Source organism: Vidua macroura, chromosome 2 (assembly GCF_024509145.1).
Source record: "Vidua macroura isolate BioBank_ID:100142 chromosome 2, ASM2450914v1, whole genome shotgun sequence".
NCBI lineage: Eukaryota > Metazoa > Chordata > Aves > Passeriformes > Viduidae > Vidua > Vidua macroura.
Window position 1 is genome coordinate 37801264 of NC_071572.1, and position 21052 is coordinate 37822315.

At 37.1% G+C, this 21052-nt stretch overlaps 1 protein-coding gene across 2 annotated transcripts in view; it reads right to left on the minus strand.

Moving 5' to 3' along the window:
• Positions 1–21052, minus strand: part of TPP2 (tripeptidyl peptidase 2) — a 52108-nt gene that overhangs the window by 17017 nt on the left and 14039 nt on the right. Inside the window, exons 10-24 of one of the 2 annotated variants that reach the window (XM_053970294.1) lie at positions 19822–19921; positions 17704–17852; positions 17460–17575; positions 15676–15844; positions 14163–14320; positions 13576–13652; positions 12655–12761; positions 11680–11834; positions 10463–10579; positions 8805–8905; positions 6793–6889; positions 6385–6522; positions 4885–5129; positions 4609–4687; positions 2692–2730 (exon numbers count right to left, since the gene is read on the minus strand). In XM_053970294.1, the coding sequence (XP_053826269.1) occupies positions 2692–2730; positions 4609–4687; positions 4885–5129; positions 6385–6522; positions 6793–6889; positions 8805–8905; positions 10463–10579; positions 11680–11834; positions 12655–12761; positions 13576–13652; positions 14163–14320; positions 15676–15844; positions 17460–17575; positions 17704–17852; positions 19822–19921 (1847 nt within the window). The remainder of the gene's footprint in view (positions 1–2691; positions 2731–4608; positions 4688–4884; positions 5130–6384; positions 6523–6792; positions 6890–8804; positions 8906–10462; positions 10580–11679; positions 11835–12654; positions 12762–13575; positions 13653–14162; positions 14321–15675; positions 15845–17459; positions 17576–17703; positions 17853–19821; positions 19922–21052) is intronic. The other variant, XM_053970295.1, reaches the window with a different exon arrangement.

Sequence of the window (21052 nt, forward strand, 5' to 3'; positions counted from 1 at the left end):
AAGAATAAATCCAGGCACACTACATGCTGGGGGCCATCCAATAGGAAAGCAGCTTGGCATCCTGGTGGACACCAGGTTGAACATGAATCAGCAGTGTGACCTTATGGCAAAGAGGGCTACTAATCTTACAAGAGGGCCTGGACCTATCTTTGAAAAATACGAAAAATCTACACATACTTTTTTGACTGACTGCGTCACTGAAGAAATATATAAACAAGTTTTCTGTGCTGGAAAACATCTTAACTGCATGTAAATCTATGACTGGGCAGGGTAAATACCAGCATTTTTAAACTAGGAAGGCCTCTGAGTTGCATTCTCAGCAAAATGCATTAATTGGAGCTCTTACAGAACAATGCCCTGAAATACATTGAGTTTTATTTCACAGAATATGCCAAGTTGGAAGGGATCAAATGATCATCATGTCCAGCTTCTGGCCCTGCACAGCACTATCTCCAAGAGTCACACCATGTGCCCAAGAGTATTGTCCAAACCCTTCTTGAACTTTCTTTGTCAGTCAGATGCTGTGACAGTCAGGCTGATGCTGTGACAGTCAGGCTGATGCTGTGACTTCTCTGGGGAGCATGTTCCAATGCCAACCACCCTGTGGGCAAAGAATCTTCTTCTAATATGCAACCTAAACCTCCCCTGACACAACTTCAGGACACTTCAGGTCCTGGTCACCACAGAGAAGAGACCAGTGTCTGTGGCTCCATTTCCCCTCATGAGGAAGTTGCAGACTGCAATGAGGTCTTCCCTCAGTCTCCTCCAGGCTGAACAGGCCAAGTGACCTCAGCCGCTCCTTATAAGCTTCCTCTCAAGGCCCTTCATAATCTTCATTACTCTCCTCTGGACACTCTCTAAAAGTTTAATATCTTTCTGATACTGTGGCGCCCAAAACTGCATACAATATTTAAGGTGAGGCCACCCCAGTGTGGAGCAGAGCAGGACAAATCCCACTGGTACAGCTGTGCCTGATGTCCCCCAGGACACATTTGGCCCTCCTGGCTGCCAGGGCACTGCTGACTCACGTTCAACCTTCTGTCAACCAGGACCCCCAGGTCCCTTTCCATGGCACTGCTTTCCAGCATCTCATTCCCCAGTCTGTACTGTACATCCAGGGTTGGCCCATCCCAGGTGCAGAACCCAGCACTTTCCCTTGCTGCATTTCATATGGGTTGTGATTGCCCAGCTCCCGATTTTGTCAAGGGTCTCTCTGCAAAGCCTCCCTGCCTTCAATGGAGCCATCAGCTCCTCCCAATTTAGTATTGTCTGTGGACTTGCTCAGCATCCCTTCCAGTTCTGTGTCCAAGTCATTATGAAGATGCTGAAGAGCACAGGGCTGAAGATGGAGCCCTGAAGAAATCCACTACTTTATTTGCTGCTAGTACACCTATGAGTAATAGAGGGAAGTAACAAGAAGGACAGTTCTTTTTGGCTTTGGTGGTTTTAGTGCTCAGATCTGAAAATAAATCTCTGTTCTAAAACCAAAGAGGGAAAAAAATGAACCAACAAAAAAAACCCCAAAAAACCACAACCTCTGGAATCTTTTTAATAGGTTTTGTTACTCAAATTGTGTTATTATTATAGTTTAATTCCCTTGTTAGAGATTCACTTAGTGAAGATCTTATACCCTATTTACCAGGAAGTCATGTATTCACATGGGATTTTAAATTACCTTTCTGAAAGCAATCTACATGATTTTCAGGTATGAAAATAAAACTCAACAACATACACTAAAATCTTTCTTGGAAAGCCTAATCTCATTCCTTCGTGGTTATTACACCAAGATGAGAGTAAGTTAGCAGGTTCAGGTTCCAGCTTACTATTCACAAAATAACAGAGTATGACTACAAACTATGTTCTCAACAAGAGAACATGGCTCATGGTTCTCAACAAGAATCCTGGTTAATCTGCATGTCACTCCAGAACAAAGTATCTTGAAATCAACAGAAAGTAAATACCTTTACAACTTAAGAACACGAAAAAACCCAGTAACCTTATGTAGCTAGTTTAGTGAAATATATTTTTGCATTTTTTTAAATGAACTGTTTTATACTGACTCCTGGTAAAATATTGTATTTGTATCTGTATTGATGTGAAAATAGAAGAAAGCACAATATTAAACACTGTTATACTAAAAGTCACACCCTTTCTAAACTATCTGATACATGCTCCAAAATTCATTCTGTGAATACTACTACCTGCTACGTGACTGTATAAACTCTAGCTTCCTTGTATGTTTTTTATGACTGTAAAGAAGACAACTCTAAATTTAGTAGACTGGGAATACAGTTAGATATTCAATTATTCAATTCAAAGTGTTAGGTTCATATTTGATTCTCCATCTGCAGACAGAATAGGCAGAAACACTTGCCACAAGAAGTCTTGACCACAAACACTGAACATTCCTGAGTATTTAAGAACAAGAAAAATTGCAGACCACTAACAACACATTCATTTTTACAGCACTTATTGCAGAAGTATACAGATGCTCACGTGCCTCTCAGCTATGTGTTGCAGTAATGTTTTGTCATTCTACCAATAAACATACTAAAGGTGCTGAAGTAAATAACTCAGGTGTAAGCAGGTAGACGAAGGAGGCAAATAAAAAACCAAGACTGGTAGACAAATTCTTTAAGTCATATGCAAAAAGACTTCAGTATATCTTTTTCAAAAACTAACATTCAGTACCTTTTTAAATTTTCCTTGTCGCTTTGCTGCAGACTGCCCCTGGGAGTCAGAATAACATACTGTAAGAAAACATGCACACACCACACAGGATGGAGACACCTTCTCTGTACAATTATAGTTATACTTCCAACCTACAGATTTCCAGCTTTTAAAGAGTCACATGTATGATCAAACATGCTCTTAAAGCATGCTCTTTCAGGTTTTTAAAATTAATAAACCAATGCATCACTGTATATACAATCCATTACTCCTGCAATATAAGCAAGTGTTGTTAACCACTCAGCTTCAATTAATAAATTACAGAAATTCAGCCCCAGAATTTTAGATTTTTGACTGTTTAGTGGCATTGTTCTCTTTCATAATAAATACTGACAAATTAGATACATTTTCCCTTACCTTGCATCCACCCACTGACTTAAGAGACAACTTTGCTGCCTAGTCCTCCTTTTTTGTCCCCTGGTACGTACTGAGGTTCACTAAAGGCAGCAGAAAGTATCAGATGCTATTTTGATACCATACTTTTTCCATTGAAATATGACCATAACAGTAATGTCTTTGGCTATGACATGAGGAACATCTCAGCTAGAATTTCTTTCTGTCTGAGGTCTCAAGTATCCTCCATCATATGAAATTTGACAGGCTGTATCTACCTGTCTCCTGCTTCCTATCCCAGAAACTACTGTATATAGCCACTTAGTCTGATTTTAGAATTAAACATGCAAGGTTGCAACCAATAGTTCAAGGAAGCGCACAATTCTAGCTAGGGAAACTAAATTACACTAGTGTAATGGATTTATCATGTATTTCATAAAAGCACACTTGCGACCTCGCAGGTATCACAAAGAAATATTAAACTAGGTGTTTTAGAGCTCCTACTTACTGGGTTTTTCCTCACTGATAAATGAATTCCCCTGATACATTCTCACCTGCAGTTACATGCAATATGCCCCAAAAGTACAACCATTCAGACTGAATTAACTAAACTTTTATGCTTAACAAAATCTAAAGGTACATAACAACCTACTCTCAGAAACTTATTCTCTATGAAGACACACTCTAGTTTTATATATGTTGTTCAGCCACATCTAGTGGTATATGCACATAGATCAACTATCTCTGAGTACTAACAATCATCAGGATTGACTAAAATTTAGTCTCTTACCATCCGTTTAAAAACAGCTAAGGGAATCTTCTAAACACTGCAGCACCAGATACACAGAGAAGTGACAGTTACTATAATCACTGTTGCATTATAGAGTTAAAAAACGTTTATCACAGGATGCTGTATTATGAGTAAAAAAAGATCCTTTATCTTTTTTTTCTAGCCTCACACACAGAGATCTTATACCATTCTGTCAAAGCATACAATCATACTAGTGGTTGACAACAACAGTGTGTAGCAGGTAAGAAAATCTGTTTATGTATTTGAGTCAGCAAAATGTTACCTACTACTTAGCAACAGTAACATATGTGTTTAGAAAGCACATGTTTCTGCTGAATATTGCATGCATGCAACGAAGAGTATTACAGAACCAACATGCACGTACCACTATATGCATGTATTTTTCATTCAAAAGTTATATTAAGTTAGGGAGTTACATAAGGTAAATTTTAAAGCCTCCACACCAACAAGAAAGCAGTTGCTTCTAGAAATAAAAGATTTCAGAGCAAAAGAATTAAACCTCAAAATTTAGAAAATGCAATTAAATTTGAAATTAGAAGATGAAAATAATAATAGAACATCCTAGAAATTATGCTGGCTTTATAATGAAACAACTGCTTCTAAAATGTATTAAGTTACCAAACCTAATGCTCTTTAAAGTACTAACCCCATATAGTACATCACTTCCTGGCATGCAATTTGATTGCTAGAAAAAAAATCAGAAAAAACCCGTGTCATCCATTCCATATACTCACTGCTTTCTTTCCAAGTTCTGTTTTAGACAGAGTAAGACTTCCTGCAAGATAACATCCTGGTCCTGCTCCTTTAGGTATTCTGTTCAAAGAAAGTAAGTTCAGTGTTAAAGCCAGGTTCACTAAGGTTCCATGGAAACTACAATAAAGAAGCCAAACAGGGAAAGAGTAACACAAGGAATAACCAAGCCTGGACAGGCAGATGCTATTGAAGTATTATTTAGTGAGGTGCAGAGGCAGCTGCCTAGATGCAGATGAGAAAAACAACATGTAACTTACTTGTCATCTGGCAGGGATGTAACAAAGAATGGCTGACTGTGTTTTGGTGGTAATGTCAAACTGTTGGATTTCTTCTTCCCTAAGAGAGCAAGGCTATGGTTTTCATAAATATCTAAGCTCAAGGTACTAGACAGCCTATGAGAAACAATAAATGGCAGGTCTTTGATGCGATCCAGCTCACTGTTCTGCTCATGACGAATTTGTAACCGAATAGTGTAATCTCCTTTTTCCAGTTTCACGGAATACTGAAAAAAAGAAGTTCTCATAAGTGCCATGATTCAACATCTTATCATTCATCAAAAAACCCTCCAAACCCCAGAAATAAGACTGTCAGGTTTTGAAAGCATTCTTTCATTTTTATCAACCTGACAGGGCAACACATGTCTGTTTTGAGCAATAGTATGCTAAGTTTCCTTTCTGCTGCAGTGAAACAGAAAGCAGCCCCAATTAGAAAGGAACAACAACACAGAACTACCCTGCTCCTAGAATCTCCCCCTCCTAGGTTAGGGAGTTATGCTTCCTGTAGGTATTTCTTCCTGGATTAAATAATTTAGAATTGTTTTAGAATCATCCTATGATGCACAACACCAGAGATTTACAGCATGATAGGTCTAAGTAACAAAGCACTAAGGGTGATGTTTAGATTTTACAGTATCTTAAAAATGCAGGTTAAGGAACAGAAGCTTACACAGTGCAATTTCTGAAAATAATTTATAAACTGTAAAGGATGTCTCTTGAAACTATCTTTTGTACACTTCCAGAATAATCAATCAAAATTAACATAACATTGATGATGATCAATTGTGATTTTATATTGGTAAAATATAGTTTCAAACAAAAAAAATGAATAATGTTTCTTTTATGATGTTTTTTCCTTTTTTAGGTTTTTTTTTTATTTCACCCTACTTCCACCATGATCCAGACACATAGTCTGTTAAGGCAGAATGAGATTCCTGCAGAGGGTAGAGTATCTACAAGTGTTGTACAAAAAAATTCTCTTTCAAAGATGGCAACAGGAAGCAAAGAAAGCTGAAGCATCAAAAAAGCTGTTTGAAGATACCAACAGCATAAGGACAGCGCTCATGAATACAGAAGCCCCTGCTCTATCAGCACACAAGTCAGACCTTTCCACCTCGCATAGAAAAGTTTAAGGTATTATCTTTGTAAAAAAACAAAACAAAGAATAACACGATTTTGAGCTCATTTCTTGAAAAGCACCAAGCAAAATCACAAGAAATCAGAAGTTAACAGCTTTTCCTCTTTTTCCTTCCTCAGGAGAGAAAAAAAAAAATCATGTTCTATTTCATGGACACTTATCTTTTTTCATACAAATACATCACCACTGAACCTTGTATGGCTTCTTGTGAATATATAAGAACATTAAAATTATGCATAAGGAAACGTAAAGAGCTAAAAGGAGGCCTAGGAAATAAAAAAAAAAAAAGAACATTTTCACAGTTTTCAGCAAAAAGAAGGTAAAATAAATACATTACTCTGTACCTGGTGTGGATAGGCATCTCCTGAACCCATTTGTCTTTTGTTCTGGTCAAAAATAATCCAGAGCTGACTATCAAATTCAGATTCATACAACAATTCACAAAGAAGTGGACAGCTTGGAGTTACTTCTCCACTCTTAGGCTATTAAAAGAAAGGTAAAAGCATTTCATTACTACAGAATAAAACAAGTACAATCCTTACAAACATACTCAAAAAGATAACATAACTAGCATGTAGCATGTTTCAAACACTAGCTTTTAAAGTGGGTCAAATCAGACTTTTGACTGCAGGGAGTCTAGAGTGTGACTCTAGACCTCCTTTCTGAGAGAAAGATAGTCAAAATTAAGACCTGGTTAAAGAAAACATGGTATGTTTATGAATAACTTAAACCCCAACTAACATAACCCTTACCTGATGGAAGTTATAGGTCAAAATCATCTCATACAGTTGACGATTATTTGGTAAAATATCTCTGGATCCCAAAGGTTTTATTTTTGCACTCACTGGTCTGCAGTTAAACAACAAAAGGTTCTCTTGAGAAACATGTATCCTCTATCAAAATTTGTCTTGCTTAAGTAGAAGCATGTTCTGAGATACAACTGAATTCAGCCCATGCCATAACATCTCATATATTGTAACTATCCAAGCAGCATAAATTCCTCAGTTAAAATTAATGTCAGTCCAAAAACAAGGTTTAGTGACACTACAGACACTGCCAAAAAAAAAAAAAAAAAAAAAAAAAAAAGACAACGTAGTAAGCATGTCTAAATGCTCAAAATTAAAGGCCATTAAAAGTTTAAGGAAAAAAAAAAATCAGGTCACATTTCTAGTATCCATGCTGAAATCAACACTTGTATTCATAACTGGAAGATTAATGGCGCTGCAATTAGAAGACACAACGATTGATAATTCCTTGTTATAGAAGGTTGTATCTTCAGAGAATGTAAGAAGCCTTACAGTAATCTGAGTAGTAACACAGAAGAATGTACACTACAGAATGTGTATGTCAACTCAGACACAGTTGGGAAAAGCAGCCAAAGTTCAGGGTAGCCAAACATTTTAGACCTCAAATATCAAAGAATATAAACAAAGTAATAGTTATAGAAAAAAATCTAAGCTTCAGAAATAAAGAACAGCAGAATCAGGGTGGTCTGGCATCATTTAAGTTTTCCTTTCATTCATTAAATCAGATAACTCTAACTACTTGATCAGAATTTGTCTCTAAGGTTCTGCCAGTTCTTTCATTGTCAAGGGCACAGAGCAGTCACCCAGTAAGATATGGGTGCTGCATCAGACCACAAGTCTGTTTAATCCAGGTTTCCTAGTCTGGCAGACACTGGATAGACTACTGAAAGAAGACTTAAGAACTGAGTAATACCACACATGATATGATATTCCTCCCTAACATTCATCCTGCCTCTAAGCATTTGAAATAAGAGACAGAATGAAAAGTCATTCAGTAATTCTCTGTGTCATGACTCGTAAGTTCATTCAAGAGACACATTTACTGTCAGATGAGTGCCTTACGAGGAATAAAGAGCATGTCCATTTTTCCAACTAAGAACGAGGCAGATATTAAGGGACTGTTTTATTATGGCACTTCAAATGGATTATTTCTGAATCTAACATTAGGTGATATGTTCATTAAACTCCTGGCAATTCCAATTAGTCAATTCCAGTTACAAGTAACCAAAAGCACCAGACAGAACCCAAAGTCTCCACTCACAGGCCCAAATAATAAAAAACTTTGGATTACTGACCACTGTGAAATTGTCCCACCTCTCAAAAGTACCATTTGACCCACATGGCATTTCTTTATCCTTCTGAAGTGACCAGCTTTAATCACTGATGCACTGTTTAGAATTTTTCCAGCAAAGTTCTTTCCCCTAATCAGCATGTGTTAAACTAACAAGGTAAACACACCTTTCCCCCAAAAAATCTGCACCAGATTCTACAAAAACACTTTAAATCAAGCAAGAGAGAGAGGACAGTTTTCCCAGGCCAAAATTTGGCAGGATCTCAAGCAGGTTTAGGGGGAGAAAAAAAAAAAAAAAAGCCAGCCAAAATAACAACAACAACAACAAAAAAAATCAAAACAACAAACAGTAGCCCATAATAACTCCAGTATCTCTACAATTTTTTTCTTTAGATATTAAAGTACCTTTTACCTCTAAGTGTCTGGAAGCAGTGGAATATTTTTGTAAATTTTTCTTCTTTCAAATTAGCTTAAGGAAAGTAATTTGTCTTGAAAAAGTCACCAAAAAGAAGAGAATGCTGACAAATTAATTGATGCTTAAAAAGCTAGTTTGAATTTAACAGCAATATTTTTGTAATCCTGAATTTCACTACTAATGTGTTACTGTTTTAACTCTACATATGAGCAGTTTTCCCAGTCTTCCAAAACAGTTCCCCAGAAACTCTACCTGAGCGTTTGAACCCAGCTTTTCAGGTTTATGCATGGAGCAATATCTTCGTATTTCAACAGGGATTGAACATCAAACCGTACGATGCCTTCTGAAGCGTGCTAGAAGAAGAGTGTAGAACAATTATGCTTCTGTGCAGTTACAGCATCACATGGGGACCACCTATTACAACCCTCAAAAATACAACGTAAGCTGCAATTATTTATACTTTAACAAGTAATACTGTGTAATTTTGAAAGTGTCACAAGTGCATCTCCATTTTACAACAGCAGATAATACTGGCACTTGCAAAATTTATATAAATAAAACTTAAGCTCTAGTTGCTCATTCTTTCCCTTCCTAATTTAAATAATTAGTACAGAACTGGTAAGTCATACTACAGGCAGGACTGCATTTGTTTGTGCATTTAGGATGATTTACTTTCAATATGTAATTCAATGTATACAATACAGAATGTTAAAACAAGTATTCTATCGTGCTTCCTAGGACTATTATTACAGAATAGATTAATTCTGCACAAGAGAAACAATACTGCATACACAGACTTGGTGATGGGCAAAATAATTCAAAAAGTTTATTTCTAGCAGTATCCCATGACAAAGACACTAGTATATAAGCACTATTGAATTTTATTTTATGAAATTTCTGGTGCTCAAAAAGGAAGGGCAAGACTCTTTGTATTCTCTTATTTTTCACTGTCCATTTGGTATAATCCTGCTGGGCTGGGGGCAGCTTCTGTGCACACCATCACCAACAGCTCTTTTTCTGTTCTACCAGTTCAAGACCTGGTACCTTAGCACACTACCCACTCTTTCTTCCTCAGTTTATTGAGCTCTTAGAGCCTGAATACATCCAAATTCACCCACGGGAGAGCTGTAATTTGTTCTGGCCTTTAGCTGAGAAACAGATATGAACCGAGACAGATTAGCATGCTGCTGCTTCATGTAGGTACCAGCTCTCAAAGAGCTCTCTCCTGAGGGAGGCAGTGTCAAACCAAACCAGGTTGCATAGGACAGCAACGAACACAGGACCAAGACAAAGTACTGTAGACATCACACTAACATTTTAAGCAACTTTTTCAATCCTTTAGTATCACACACCATTAGGAATCATGACACCGTCCCACCTACTGTACCTTCAACTGCCCTAAATGATTAATCTCAAGCCAATCACCACATCTCAACAGAACACTGAAGAGAAAATAAATGTTAAGGAAATTTTACTCTGAATATGGTATTCACAGTGTTGTTGTTTTAGCAATGGTAGTCTAGATATTTAAGTAAAAGAACAGTGGTCCCAGCAAAGTTTATTTACATAAAACACTTGGTACCATAAGCATATTTATATTTTTAGCCTTTTAGTCTGTTTTATGTCCTGGTGTTGAGTTTAGGTTTTTTGTTTGGGTTTTTTTTTTTCCTTTATTTTTTCACTACTGGTTTATAATGAAAAGGCATAGAAAAAATTAATAAATAATGGTAACTGGCATTTCTCTGGGACTGAACTCCAATTTAACAATTTTTAAGAGAGAACATGGAAGTCTCATGTACAAAAGTACTTTCATTGTTTCTAAATTCAAGTAATAAGGAAGAAAAGCTGCTTTTTTCTGAGAAACCATAGGATTTCACAATAATTCAATATAAGCACTCTGGAAAACTTACCATGTTTAGCTGAGGAGCACCACAAAGTACACCATGGAAAGAAATTGTGTAATTAATGCTAACATCACTAAGGCTTGCCCACCACCGAGCAACACAAAATTCAATGGTTTTTCCAGCCTGGGTAACAAAAGCACAAAGTTAGACTCCAGCTCCCATCTTCCTCTTCTATTGACCCCAGCCTCCCTAAACCCAACCAAAAAAAAAAAAAAGACTGGAGTACAACTCATAAAAGACTTCTTATGTCCAGTTTACTTCAGTTGTACAGATTTTTACACTACCAAGTCAGACATTATATTTGGTTCAGAAAACATAAGACAATTCCAACAAAACAGCACGACTGACAAATGCTTCAAAACAAGGCGTGCTGAGATATACCCTACACAGAAAGGTACTGCTTTTAAATGTTCTGTCTTCCATTCTTAACCCTCAAACTAGGCAGACAGATTAGTTCACAGATCAGTTTAATGTATTAGAAAAAGAGATCTCACTCTCTCCCTAAGTAAGATGACACAAAACTTAAGAGGTTTGGGTTAGCTTTGTTTTTGCCTGATTGGTGGGGTTTTCTGGGTTTTTCTTATTTCAGTTTTTAAATAACACAACAAAATAATGTGTCACTGGGACCAACATAGCTTATGGTCCCCCACCTGATATTTCCACAGAGGGTAAGGGAATGAATTGTACAGAAATTATAACTACTCTTTGGTATTAGAGCTATACAACTAAACTGAGCAAAGCAGGGGACAAACTTGAGAAGGAGGCTCTGTTATTTACACCCCTGAACTGCTAGTTCATTCCCTGACTGTTTTGGACTCTTGAGCTAGCATTATCCAAGCTAAGATTACTGTATGAATGTGAGCCAGTCAGTTACCCCAGCTTCAAGATTAAAATATCCCAGACTACGGCATTAACAAATTCAGCAAAATATGCTGAATTATGCAACAAGGCGTAGCTCCTATTTGAAAGGGAAACAAACTGCTCTGTATAAACAAGCAAAAACAAATTGCAGAGATTAACATGTATTATATTATTAAATAGCTCAGAAATATTACCAAGCTATTAGAGATCTTTTCAAAACTGAAAATCAGATGCATTGACTACTGTAACAAACGCACAAAGTCTTAAGTTTGGGGTTTTTCTAAGGAAAAAAAAATCCCAAATAAGTTATGTTATACTGCACTGATAGATTATTTTATTTAGCCCACCCTAAGGAAACTTACTAAAACAGGAAATGCTTCAATCACTGAGCCTTTTTCTGGTAAGGATGAAAATTTGTAGAACTCGTGACTTCTGTATGCTTTTTGTTTCACAAGCTGAACAGCATGAAGCACAAACTTGGCGGTCACATCAGCTGAACATGAACACACTGTCACTTCTAGATTAAAAAAAAAGAAATTTAGTCTGAAGACAGAAGAATTTTAGAAGAAAAGCAGAGATGCACCAGAGAAACACTACTTTCACAAGCAATTAGTCATTTAAGAAGTTATGCAGTACTCTAAGTTGCTCCCCATGTGAAAAATGCTTATACATCAGTTAATTTCAAACGCCCCTTCAGGTTAAAGGAAAACCAGCTAAATTCAGAGAAATTATGGTTACAGAGATGGTTACAGAGAAATACATCTCAATTAAATGGTCAAAATTAATCAGATATACAGATGATACATCTGTACTAGGTCAGACTGCTGAATTGCAAATTAAGAGTTTTATCACTAACTTCAGTCTGAATGAAAGATTTTTGAAAGGACTATTGTTTAGTAATCTCACAAAGAAAGACAAGGAAAAAACACCCTTTTTCTCCTTCTTGCAAAATTATGAGCTTTTTACCCATTGTGAAAAATCACATTTCTTCAATTATGACTTTCTACACTACATTCAAACACCTTAAAAACTATGCAAGCCTCAGACAGTGATACTTTTCCATAAACAAGTGGCCTTCCTCCAGGTATATGCAACCACTGCAGATTGTTATTGGCTGGTTTCTTTAAGACTTAGAATCAAGATCCTACTGTCCCAAAAACCGTGCAGTAACTCAAAATCACTCATCGAAGCAGCTTAAAAATCAAACAAATATTTACATATTCATGGGCCAAAACCATCAATATTTATTCAGGCAGAACTCAAAATTATTTAAAACAAACTTTGTCAAGTCTGACAGATGCAATTTGTTATTTAGTTAATGTGGTTATTTTCCTTACCAGCCCACGTAGCTCCCTGGGGAACATCAATAAAGTGCCTTCGGATCTGACCAGGTTTAAAATGAACATCTGTGTATGTCAGGTCATAGCTTGATGATTCATCTACTCTGTATGTCAAAAGTAAAACACAAATATTAGTCAAACAAGCTGCAAAGCCAATTTTTGAAGCATTTTTAAATGCAAAAAATACTCTAAAATGTGTACAATGAGGTTATTTAGTCTTTAACACCAATTATATTAATCCTACTAATATAGAATCTGACAGCACAGTGTATCTAAAAGATTTAAAATGTCAGCTCCACCACACTATGTAAACACCTTCCCCAAAATTACAGTGCCTAAACAGAAGTATCACAAAATCCTCATTTTCAGTGGATCTGCTTTTCCTGGCCAAGTGTATTGCCACTGAAGTGAGCTAAGGTATGAAAGTAGCAATATTTCCATAAACAAGTTAGGGAACAGTTACTTTGTCTTTCCCCCTGAGGGTAGATTGTCCACCGAAGAGGTTTAATAAAATACTCTCCTTCCTTATCAACATCATTTAAGTCTTATGTTTAAACCAATGATGGGTGCAATACCAACTCTAAACTCACTGTATTGAAGTCATGATCAAAGCTTATCCCAATGTACACAATGGCCAAATAATGCCCTCTAGCTCTATGTACTCTACTTCACCAGGCAGAAATGAAAAACCAAACTCCAGCTGACCTACACATATGAACAGTACTGGTCAACAAGCCAGAAGGCATCTGTATGTTCATGGACCAGGAAGCTGCTGCCATTGTGGCTAAGCCCACCAGGACACACTGCTGTCATGACCAAAACTATAAAAAATGTCACAACTGCACAGGCCTGCTGTAACAATCTTTTCAGGTGTTTGCAGAAAGTTCAGGAACTCTCAAGAGTTCTGGATTTACTCACCTTGTCGGTATAACAACAGTGATTGGAACTCTGAACAAAGGGCCTGCATTAGGCATTGCTGTATCATATCCACACACCTAACAAAATAAAATACAACAACTCAAAATCTTTGGTCAAAATCAAACTATAGAAGACAACATTCAACTTAAACCAGTTGCAAAGTATTTTGAATCTTTGTAGTTGTCATTGAGGAGAAAAGGTCATTTGTGCAATGTCACCCTAGAAACAGTAAAACACTAACAATCACTGAAGAGAAAAAAAGATATTTCCCCATTTTGACTCATTTCACCAGAGGAAAAAAACTTAATGGTTATTTATTTGGCTTATATTTTCTATATGCTCTTATTTTTCAAACACAGATACTCAAAGTTCCAGACGCATGCACTATACAACATTGTATAGCCCAACTATCGCTGAACCCTGGCTTCAGTCTTTATAGACAGAAATACACTGTGGCACTACTTTCTGGTCTGTAAAGCTCAAAGATTTTATTTCCTTAAATACTATTTCTATAAAAAGTTGATTAGAGACCCCATAAGGACACACAAGGGCACAAAATCTTGCTCAGAACACCAGTACTTCCATACCTCTGTATAATGTACTCCTCCACTTAGGCCACGTGGATCCACACGAATATTTATGTGTCGACACTGGTTCATGAGTTCTAAATGACTAGGACATTGGACCCATGGTGCGTTTGAAGTTAAAGCTAAATGAAGCTGGAGAGATATTCTTTCAGTGTTTTCTGTCAGGAAACAAATTATAAAAAACAATTCAATAACACAAACATGTGCGCATAGTCCACTGTAACAGTATTTGCCATTAAAATACACATATTGAGAAAATATAATAGGAATCAATTCCTTAAGACCCCTGGATCTCAAGATTCTGCACAAAGGGAGTGTTCTATATTCTTTTAACTTGACAAAAAAAGAATAGCAGCAGTAGGCAATAAAATAAAGGAGGTATCCAGCTTTGAAATTCCTCTCCCCTGAAACAGTCAAACCTGACAAGTCAAAGGTAGGCTGGTAAGCAAGGCTTCAGTTACCCACAACATAGTCTGGAAGCAGGTATAAACTTCCTTCTACAGATAAAGTGTTGCCTAATGCAGAGAAATACAATAAAAAGCAATCACATTGATTCTGAATGCTATGCTAATTACCAAAACTACATTATAAAGCATACTAAGCAAGAGGTAAAGTCTATTAAAATGACTATGATAATCTAGTCAGATTTTGCAAATAGTCAGTCTGGCAGATTCTGTAAATTAGCTTTTACGCCAAAAATTATATGCATTAAGGCCCAGCTTCCAGAAAAGCATCCAGAGCAGTTGAAATGTTTTAGTTATTAGCAGCTTCCTCCTGCTCAAAAGATTAATGACGCCTTGAAATTTTTTTTTTGTTTTAGTCCTAATTAAGCTTATCTTAATTTTCAGACATTTCATCACATCTAGATTAAGCAGAGAAAAGAACACTCTATTATAAGTACCAGCAGAAGAAATAAAAGCTCGAAGTGAGCTTTAACAGACAAACTGAGCAATCAGCCTCCCTAAACTCATATTTACAATCTTCAATCTTGTTGAAGACACCAGACAGAGCACAGAAATAACTAGGCAAAACAGGTACCAGGGAAAACTAGGGAAACATCTATGAGCCAGTCATCCACTGCAAATGTCTAACTGTTTTTAGATTGCTTATTTCCTGCAGAAGTCTAGTGAACAATTACTTTGTGCCACATGTTAAATTTAAAATGCACCGATTGCAATGTAAACTGTCAAGCAATTAAGTTATCCAGAGTCAGTAACCTGCCCCCATTCACATCCTTTCTGCCCCTAAATAAACTCATCCCTCATCAACCTTCTTGATGACCACTGGTTTTAGGAAAGGAATAAACTCAGTAACAAGTTCTCACATGGCTCCCTTTTTGATTACAACATAAATCAGTCTCTCAGTGAGTTCCAATTTTTATTAAATAAAGCAAGGCAAGAGGGTTTGTGGAAAGGTTTATTTTCATCTGCACAAGTTATTATTATCACAGCTTTTTGTTTCAAGTTGACATTTGTATTTCTCTGCATCTCCACCTACAAAAGCTCTTTCCTACCTGTATTCTCAGGAAAGACAGGTTCTATGCCAACTCCATGATCAGATGGTGCCACTATCTGGGCTGGATCTCTGAGGTAGATTCCACGGTTGCTGCCGACAGTAACTGTGAAGCCAATGTTACTTGTGAATGATGAATTCTGAATGAGGTAGTCATAGGCTTTATCAACCTGTTAGAAGGAGCAAGTTCAAAATTAACAAATTTCAACTTAATAGCAATTTATGCATATGCTCTTCAATATGAAATGTTTAGCAAGCACAGCCACAAACAGTGAAGTACCTCACATGCTACCTGAGGAACATGTGATTGCACAATACCCAGTACAGAAAATGAGGCAATTTTTGCAGTCTGCAATGGCCACAGAGACCAGAAAGCCAAGAACACTTGAAAAAGCAAACAAGGCCAAGTCTCTTCTATCACAGTCATTTTAATAGACTTTACCACTTGCTTAGTATGCTTTATAATGTAGTTTGGTAATTAGCATAGCATTCAGAATCCATAAAAAGATTCCTATTCAGACATGACTTTGAAGAAGAGGACTTCAGGGCCTAAACTACTATTCCAATTTAGGTGACTTTTTCCTAGGTGGAGCAACACCTATGAAAACAGAGGTGTTAAAACATTTAAAACTCTTATACAGTAAGAAGTTGAGCAATTCAAAAGACACAGGCAATGGAACACCCATACAAGTCTTATATATTGATATGAAGTAAAAGAATCAGGTTATGAAATCCAGCTCTGGGTTTAAGTACATGAACTGTCGCAATAAATTCACATAGCAAATTCACCTTCTTGTTTTAAAAAGACAGCCTTTCTACCTCATTTGCTATTTTACTGACTACAAAAATCTTAAATTCTCTTCTACATGACAGCAAGGTACCTTCAGCAGTGAAGATTAGGGCACTCTCCTTTGAGACAAGAGGACATACAATACCTCATCTCCAAGATCAATTATAGTCACATTTTAACACATGATTTAATCACAAGCTACTAAAACATCAAGTATGATCAGTGCATTTCATTTTTTATTTGATATGGCTACCACCACTGCTGCCTTCTCTATCAAACTTAACATTACAGACGTGCTTAACAGGCATTGCCTACTAGGTTCTAGCATCTCCAGAACATGAATTTTGGGCTAAGCATTTAATATCTGGCATTTTGAAGCAAAGGAGAAAAATCTTAGTACTTCTATTAGACTAGGGCAGGAGTGACTGTAGGCAAAAACCAAGTCCAGCTCTGTAAGAACATAAGCTTATGCATAGGGAGACACTCAGTATGCCTTAATCATACAGAGGATCGGGTCACAGATTTCCAAACTACTCTGAAGTCCATAGGAAACAATGAGCACTCACACTGTTTAGTGCAGGCCTGCAGCAAAGTCACTGTACAACTGCAGCTGTACCAGCTGTTTTCACTGCCCAGAACTTACAATCCCAACTTTTGTCTGGACAGAACAAGTTAACTTAAAATTTTTTTTTAACATTAGGACATGCGGGTGATAAAAACCTACATCCTATTTTTATGTCCATGTATCTTTTTGATCAGCCTAAGAATGTGTCCAGTTATCACATTTATTTTACAGTAACTGCATGCTGAAACTGGAAGAACCTTCTCATTCCTCCTCCCCTCCCACTACATTCCTTTCCTCTCCCCCAGTGAGATTTGAGAATCAAGTAGCATGGAACAAACTGAGTTAGATCACCTCAAAAGCTGTTTTGTGGGTTAGTTTTTCACCAGCAGTTATTTATATTATAGTGGGTTTTTTTTTTACTTTCAAGTACCTGAATAATACCATGTCCTTGTGCAAATACTTCTATGTTTTCAGCTTTCACTGCAGTATTTTCCAATGCTCTTCTGACAGAATGAACAGTGTAATGAACATTATTAGCTTTGAGTCCTAAAATTAAAAATAAGAGTGTTACTGGATACAACAAAATATTTGAAAGTGACAGCATTTTTTTTAAGAGGAAGACGTATCTAACCTCTTTTAGATGATGCATCTATGTTTAACGTTGTAGCACTTACCTGACAATACTAATGCAATGCCTCCACATGCATTGGGAGAAGACATGGATGTGCCATTCATGAGTTGCGTTCCTCGCAGAGTCCAGTTTGGAACAGAAGCAATAGCACCTCCTGGGGCACTGATACTTACTCCAAGGGCTCCATCAGTGCTAGCATTAAAAAACAATGGTTAAAACACCAACTTTTTTTTTTTTTTTTTTGCACAATTTAAGATAAAGTTGTCAGTACTTTTTTAAAAAAGAATTCGCTTTAGAGAATTCTCACTACTTTTTATTTCACTAAATCCATTAACCCATTAAACCCAAGAATAAGTATGCCACCAACTAACAATTTAAAATGTCACATTAGTCATCAGCTGTGCCTGTTTTACAGTGAGAGGTTTCTAAATTTTCATGCCTTCAATATTCTCCACCAGGCTTGAGTTTAGCCAGCAGAATACTTTCTGGGATTTGAATTACAAAATGCACACAAACCAACCTATTAAACACTTCAATAAATAAATAAATATTCCATGTAGCCTATTCAATGGCTATTACTTCTAAAGAAAAATAGTAAAAGGGGAAGGAAGGCTAGAAAATATCCAAAACCTAGACTTCTACTTTTGCAAGCTGACAGTTCACTACCAGGTCAAGTTTTGACTTTACAAGCTTGAGACAAGAGGGCAAGGGGGAACATATAAAAAGTAATGTCAAGAGGTAAGACAGGATCAGCTGGGCCTGATCCCTAAACCCCACAAGCATATTTAAGAACAGAGCAACTGTGTGCCTATGGCACAGTTAAGAGTAGCATCTAGTTTTCAACTCCATGAGCCAGATATGCTCCATCTTTCTTGCTCTGGATAGACAAAAATTGCACTGTTTGGATAAGGACAGCCCTGTGCCCGAGCTATTCCGTTCTGTAAAGAGGCAGGATATTTTAGTGTATTCATATCCCACACTAAGAGCTTCATATGTGTAAAATCTGTCTGAAATCAGAATATTCCAAGCACGATACTGCAATGTGACATTTGGACATATTTTATGACAGCCTCATATAAACCCATAAAAAGGTTTTGCAGCCCAACACCTCTGGACAAGCAGTGCACAGCACATCTGCCTGAGAGCCTCTACTGCTTTCTGGGACCGATTGATCCCTGCATCGAGACTGCTCTAGCAAACTTTAGGAACTCTCCAGTCACCTGCATATTGCACCCTAAACAAGGAGAATCCTCCTTTGGCCAGACTTGGCCTTTCAGCTGACTATTTTACAGGGCACAGCGACTAAGCACACAAAAAGTGATCTCTGTGTGTGTGTGTGTGTATGTCTATCAAAATTAATTACAAATCAATCTCCCTTTCTCAGCTGAAGGAAGAGAGCACATTTCTCTTTTCCCTATACAAAACATGACAATCCTTCATAATAAGATTCTTGAAACAATATAATGCCTATAAACATACAAACACCATAACAGCTAGAGAACAATTCCGAGTCTGAACACAGGCAAGAACGCAAGAAGAGATGTTACTATTTTTTTCCTTTGTTTGTCTATCACATTACTATCAGTTACTTCTGAGAAATTAAATAAAAATTGGAGTTTACATTGCCCTTAAAATTTCTTTCACACACATATTTCAGAAAAGGTAAAATTTTTTTCTGCCTACTCACACCTCTACTGAACTCAAAACAAAAGCCCTGAGTAAGTTATGCCATCACAGCAATGTCACTGAATCCAGAAGTAACACCACTGCAGTAACAGTATTTATTTTAATCTTCATCACTTATAGCACATTTAACTTCACTGCACTAACCCTATGAAATAAATGCTATAGAAAAAAGTAAATTAAAAAAATCCAAACAAATTTCCGAACAACCTTTCAGTAACTTTTATAATCTTTGATAAGATCTGCACCCAAATACTTTTCTGGAAAATACAGGCTGTGCTGAGGCAGTTCCATGCTATTCCCTCTCCTCCAGCAGTTCTAGATCCCAACATACAAAGGTGTTACCAGAAGAGCAGGCTAGTTATGCTCTTTCCACAGGAAAGAAATACTTTCATTTTGGTATTAGTGACCAATTTTAGATTTTGAGTTTTATCACCTGAACCCCTAAGTAATCAATTGTTCTTCATATATAACCTACCTAGGCCCTCTGGATGACCAAGTGTACTGATTTGCTGGCAGTTTTTCTCTCAAAGAGTATTCAGCAACCATCATGTCAGGTGACACATAGGCACCAACACCTGCAAAAAACATTCAAACGTTTTAGATGTAATATGAAGTTTTACTAAGAACTAAAGCAAAATTCTTCTGTAGTTTAAATTCTTTATGAGAAGAATTTTTGCTTGACATTTAAAATGGTAATACACATTTTCCATCTCATTAAATCCAGATATTATTGCAAAGCAAGTGTAAAGCATTATGCTATGCAGTAACAATGCTAATGGGCACACTGTATAATAGTAAAATATCATGCAAACTTCCAAGTTTCACTTTTATTCAGCTGGAATATAACCTTCTACACTTCTTTCACAACAGGTAACTTGTACATGTCTTCTCTCTCTCCTGCGCTCCTTTCCTCTGTTTACACTGCTCTGCCACAAACTACAACAACTGCATGTCAGAGCAATCCATGTGAACTGCTTCATGTTCACGTGGCTCCCAGCTACACTCCCTGGAGCAAATGCCCACATCCACACATCTCAGTCAGGAGACTGAGACAGTCAGGAGACAGTCTTTACTGGGTATCAGTTTCAAGTGCAGAGAGTATGTAAATGCCTACATCAAAGCCCGATAAAACAGCATTTGTAGAAGAGAATGCCAAGGATGCACACTGCAACTATGATTTTGTTTACAGCACAAGCACTACCACTGTGGTACAAAACTACCATACCAAGCTGACAAATTTGGCAAGGTCCATGTCTGTCTGTGTGAACTAAGCCAACCTGTCAGCTGTATTTTGCTTTACCCTCAAAAAACAAAAACTATCTGGTTCACTCCAGATGGAGGACAGGAGCAAACTACTTGGCATGCAGAGTGAATAATCATCCAGTCTCTAGAGTGATACAACAAAGTTGAATTGACAGAGTAGATGCACTGTTAGAGTAAAGCCACTGCAGACCTGAAAAGAGCTTGTTAGTTCCAGTTCCAACCCCAAGTCTCAATACTGAATTAATAGCAGATTAACTTTCAGAAAGTAATCAGCATTAATTCTACTAGCTGCCCTGGAATAGTAGCTCTCCAGCTTCCAAGGCTTCATGCTAGTCTCCTTACACACTGGTCTCCTTGCATAAGAATTCTGACACTTAATAAGCATCAGAATCTTGTGTAATGCAGTAGTGAGGCAATAAAGGATTTATATAAAAATGAAGACT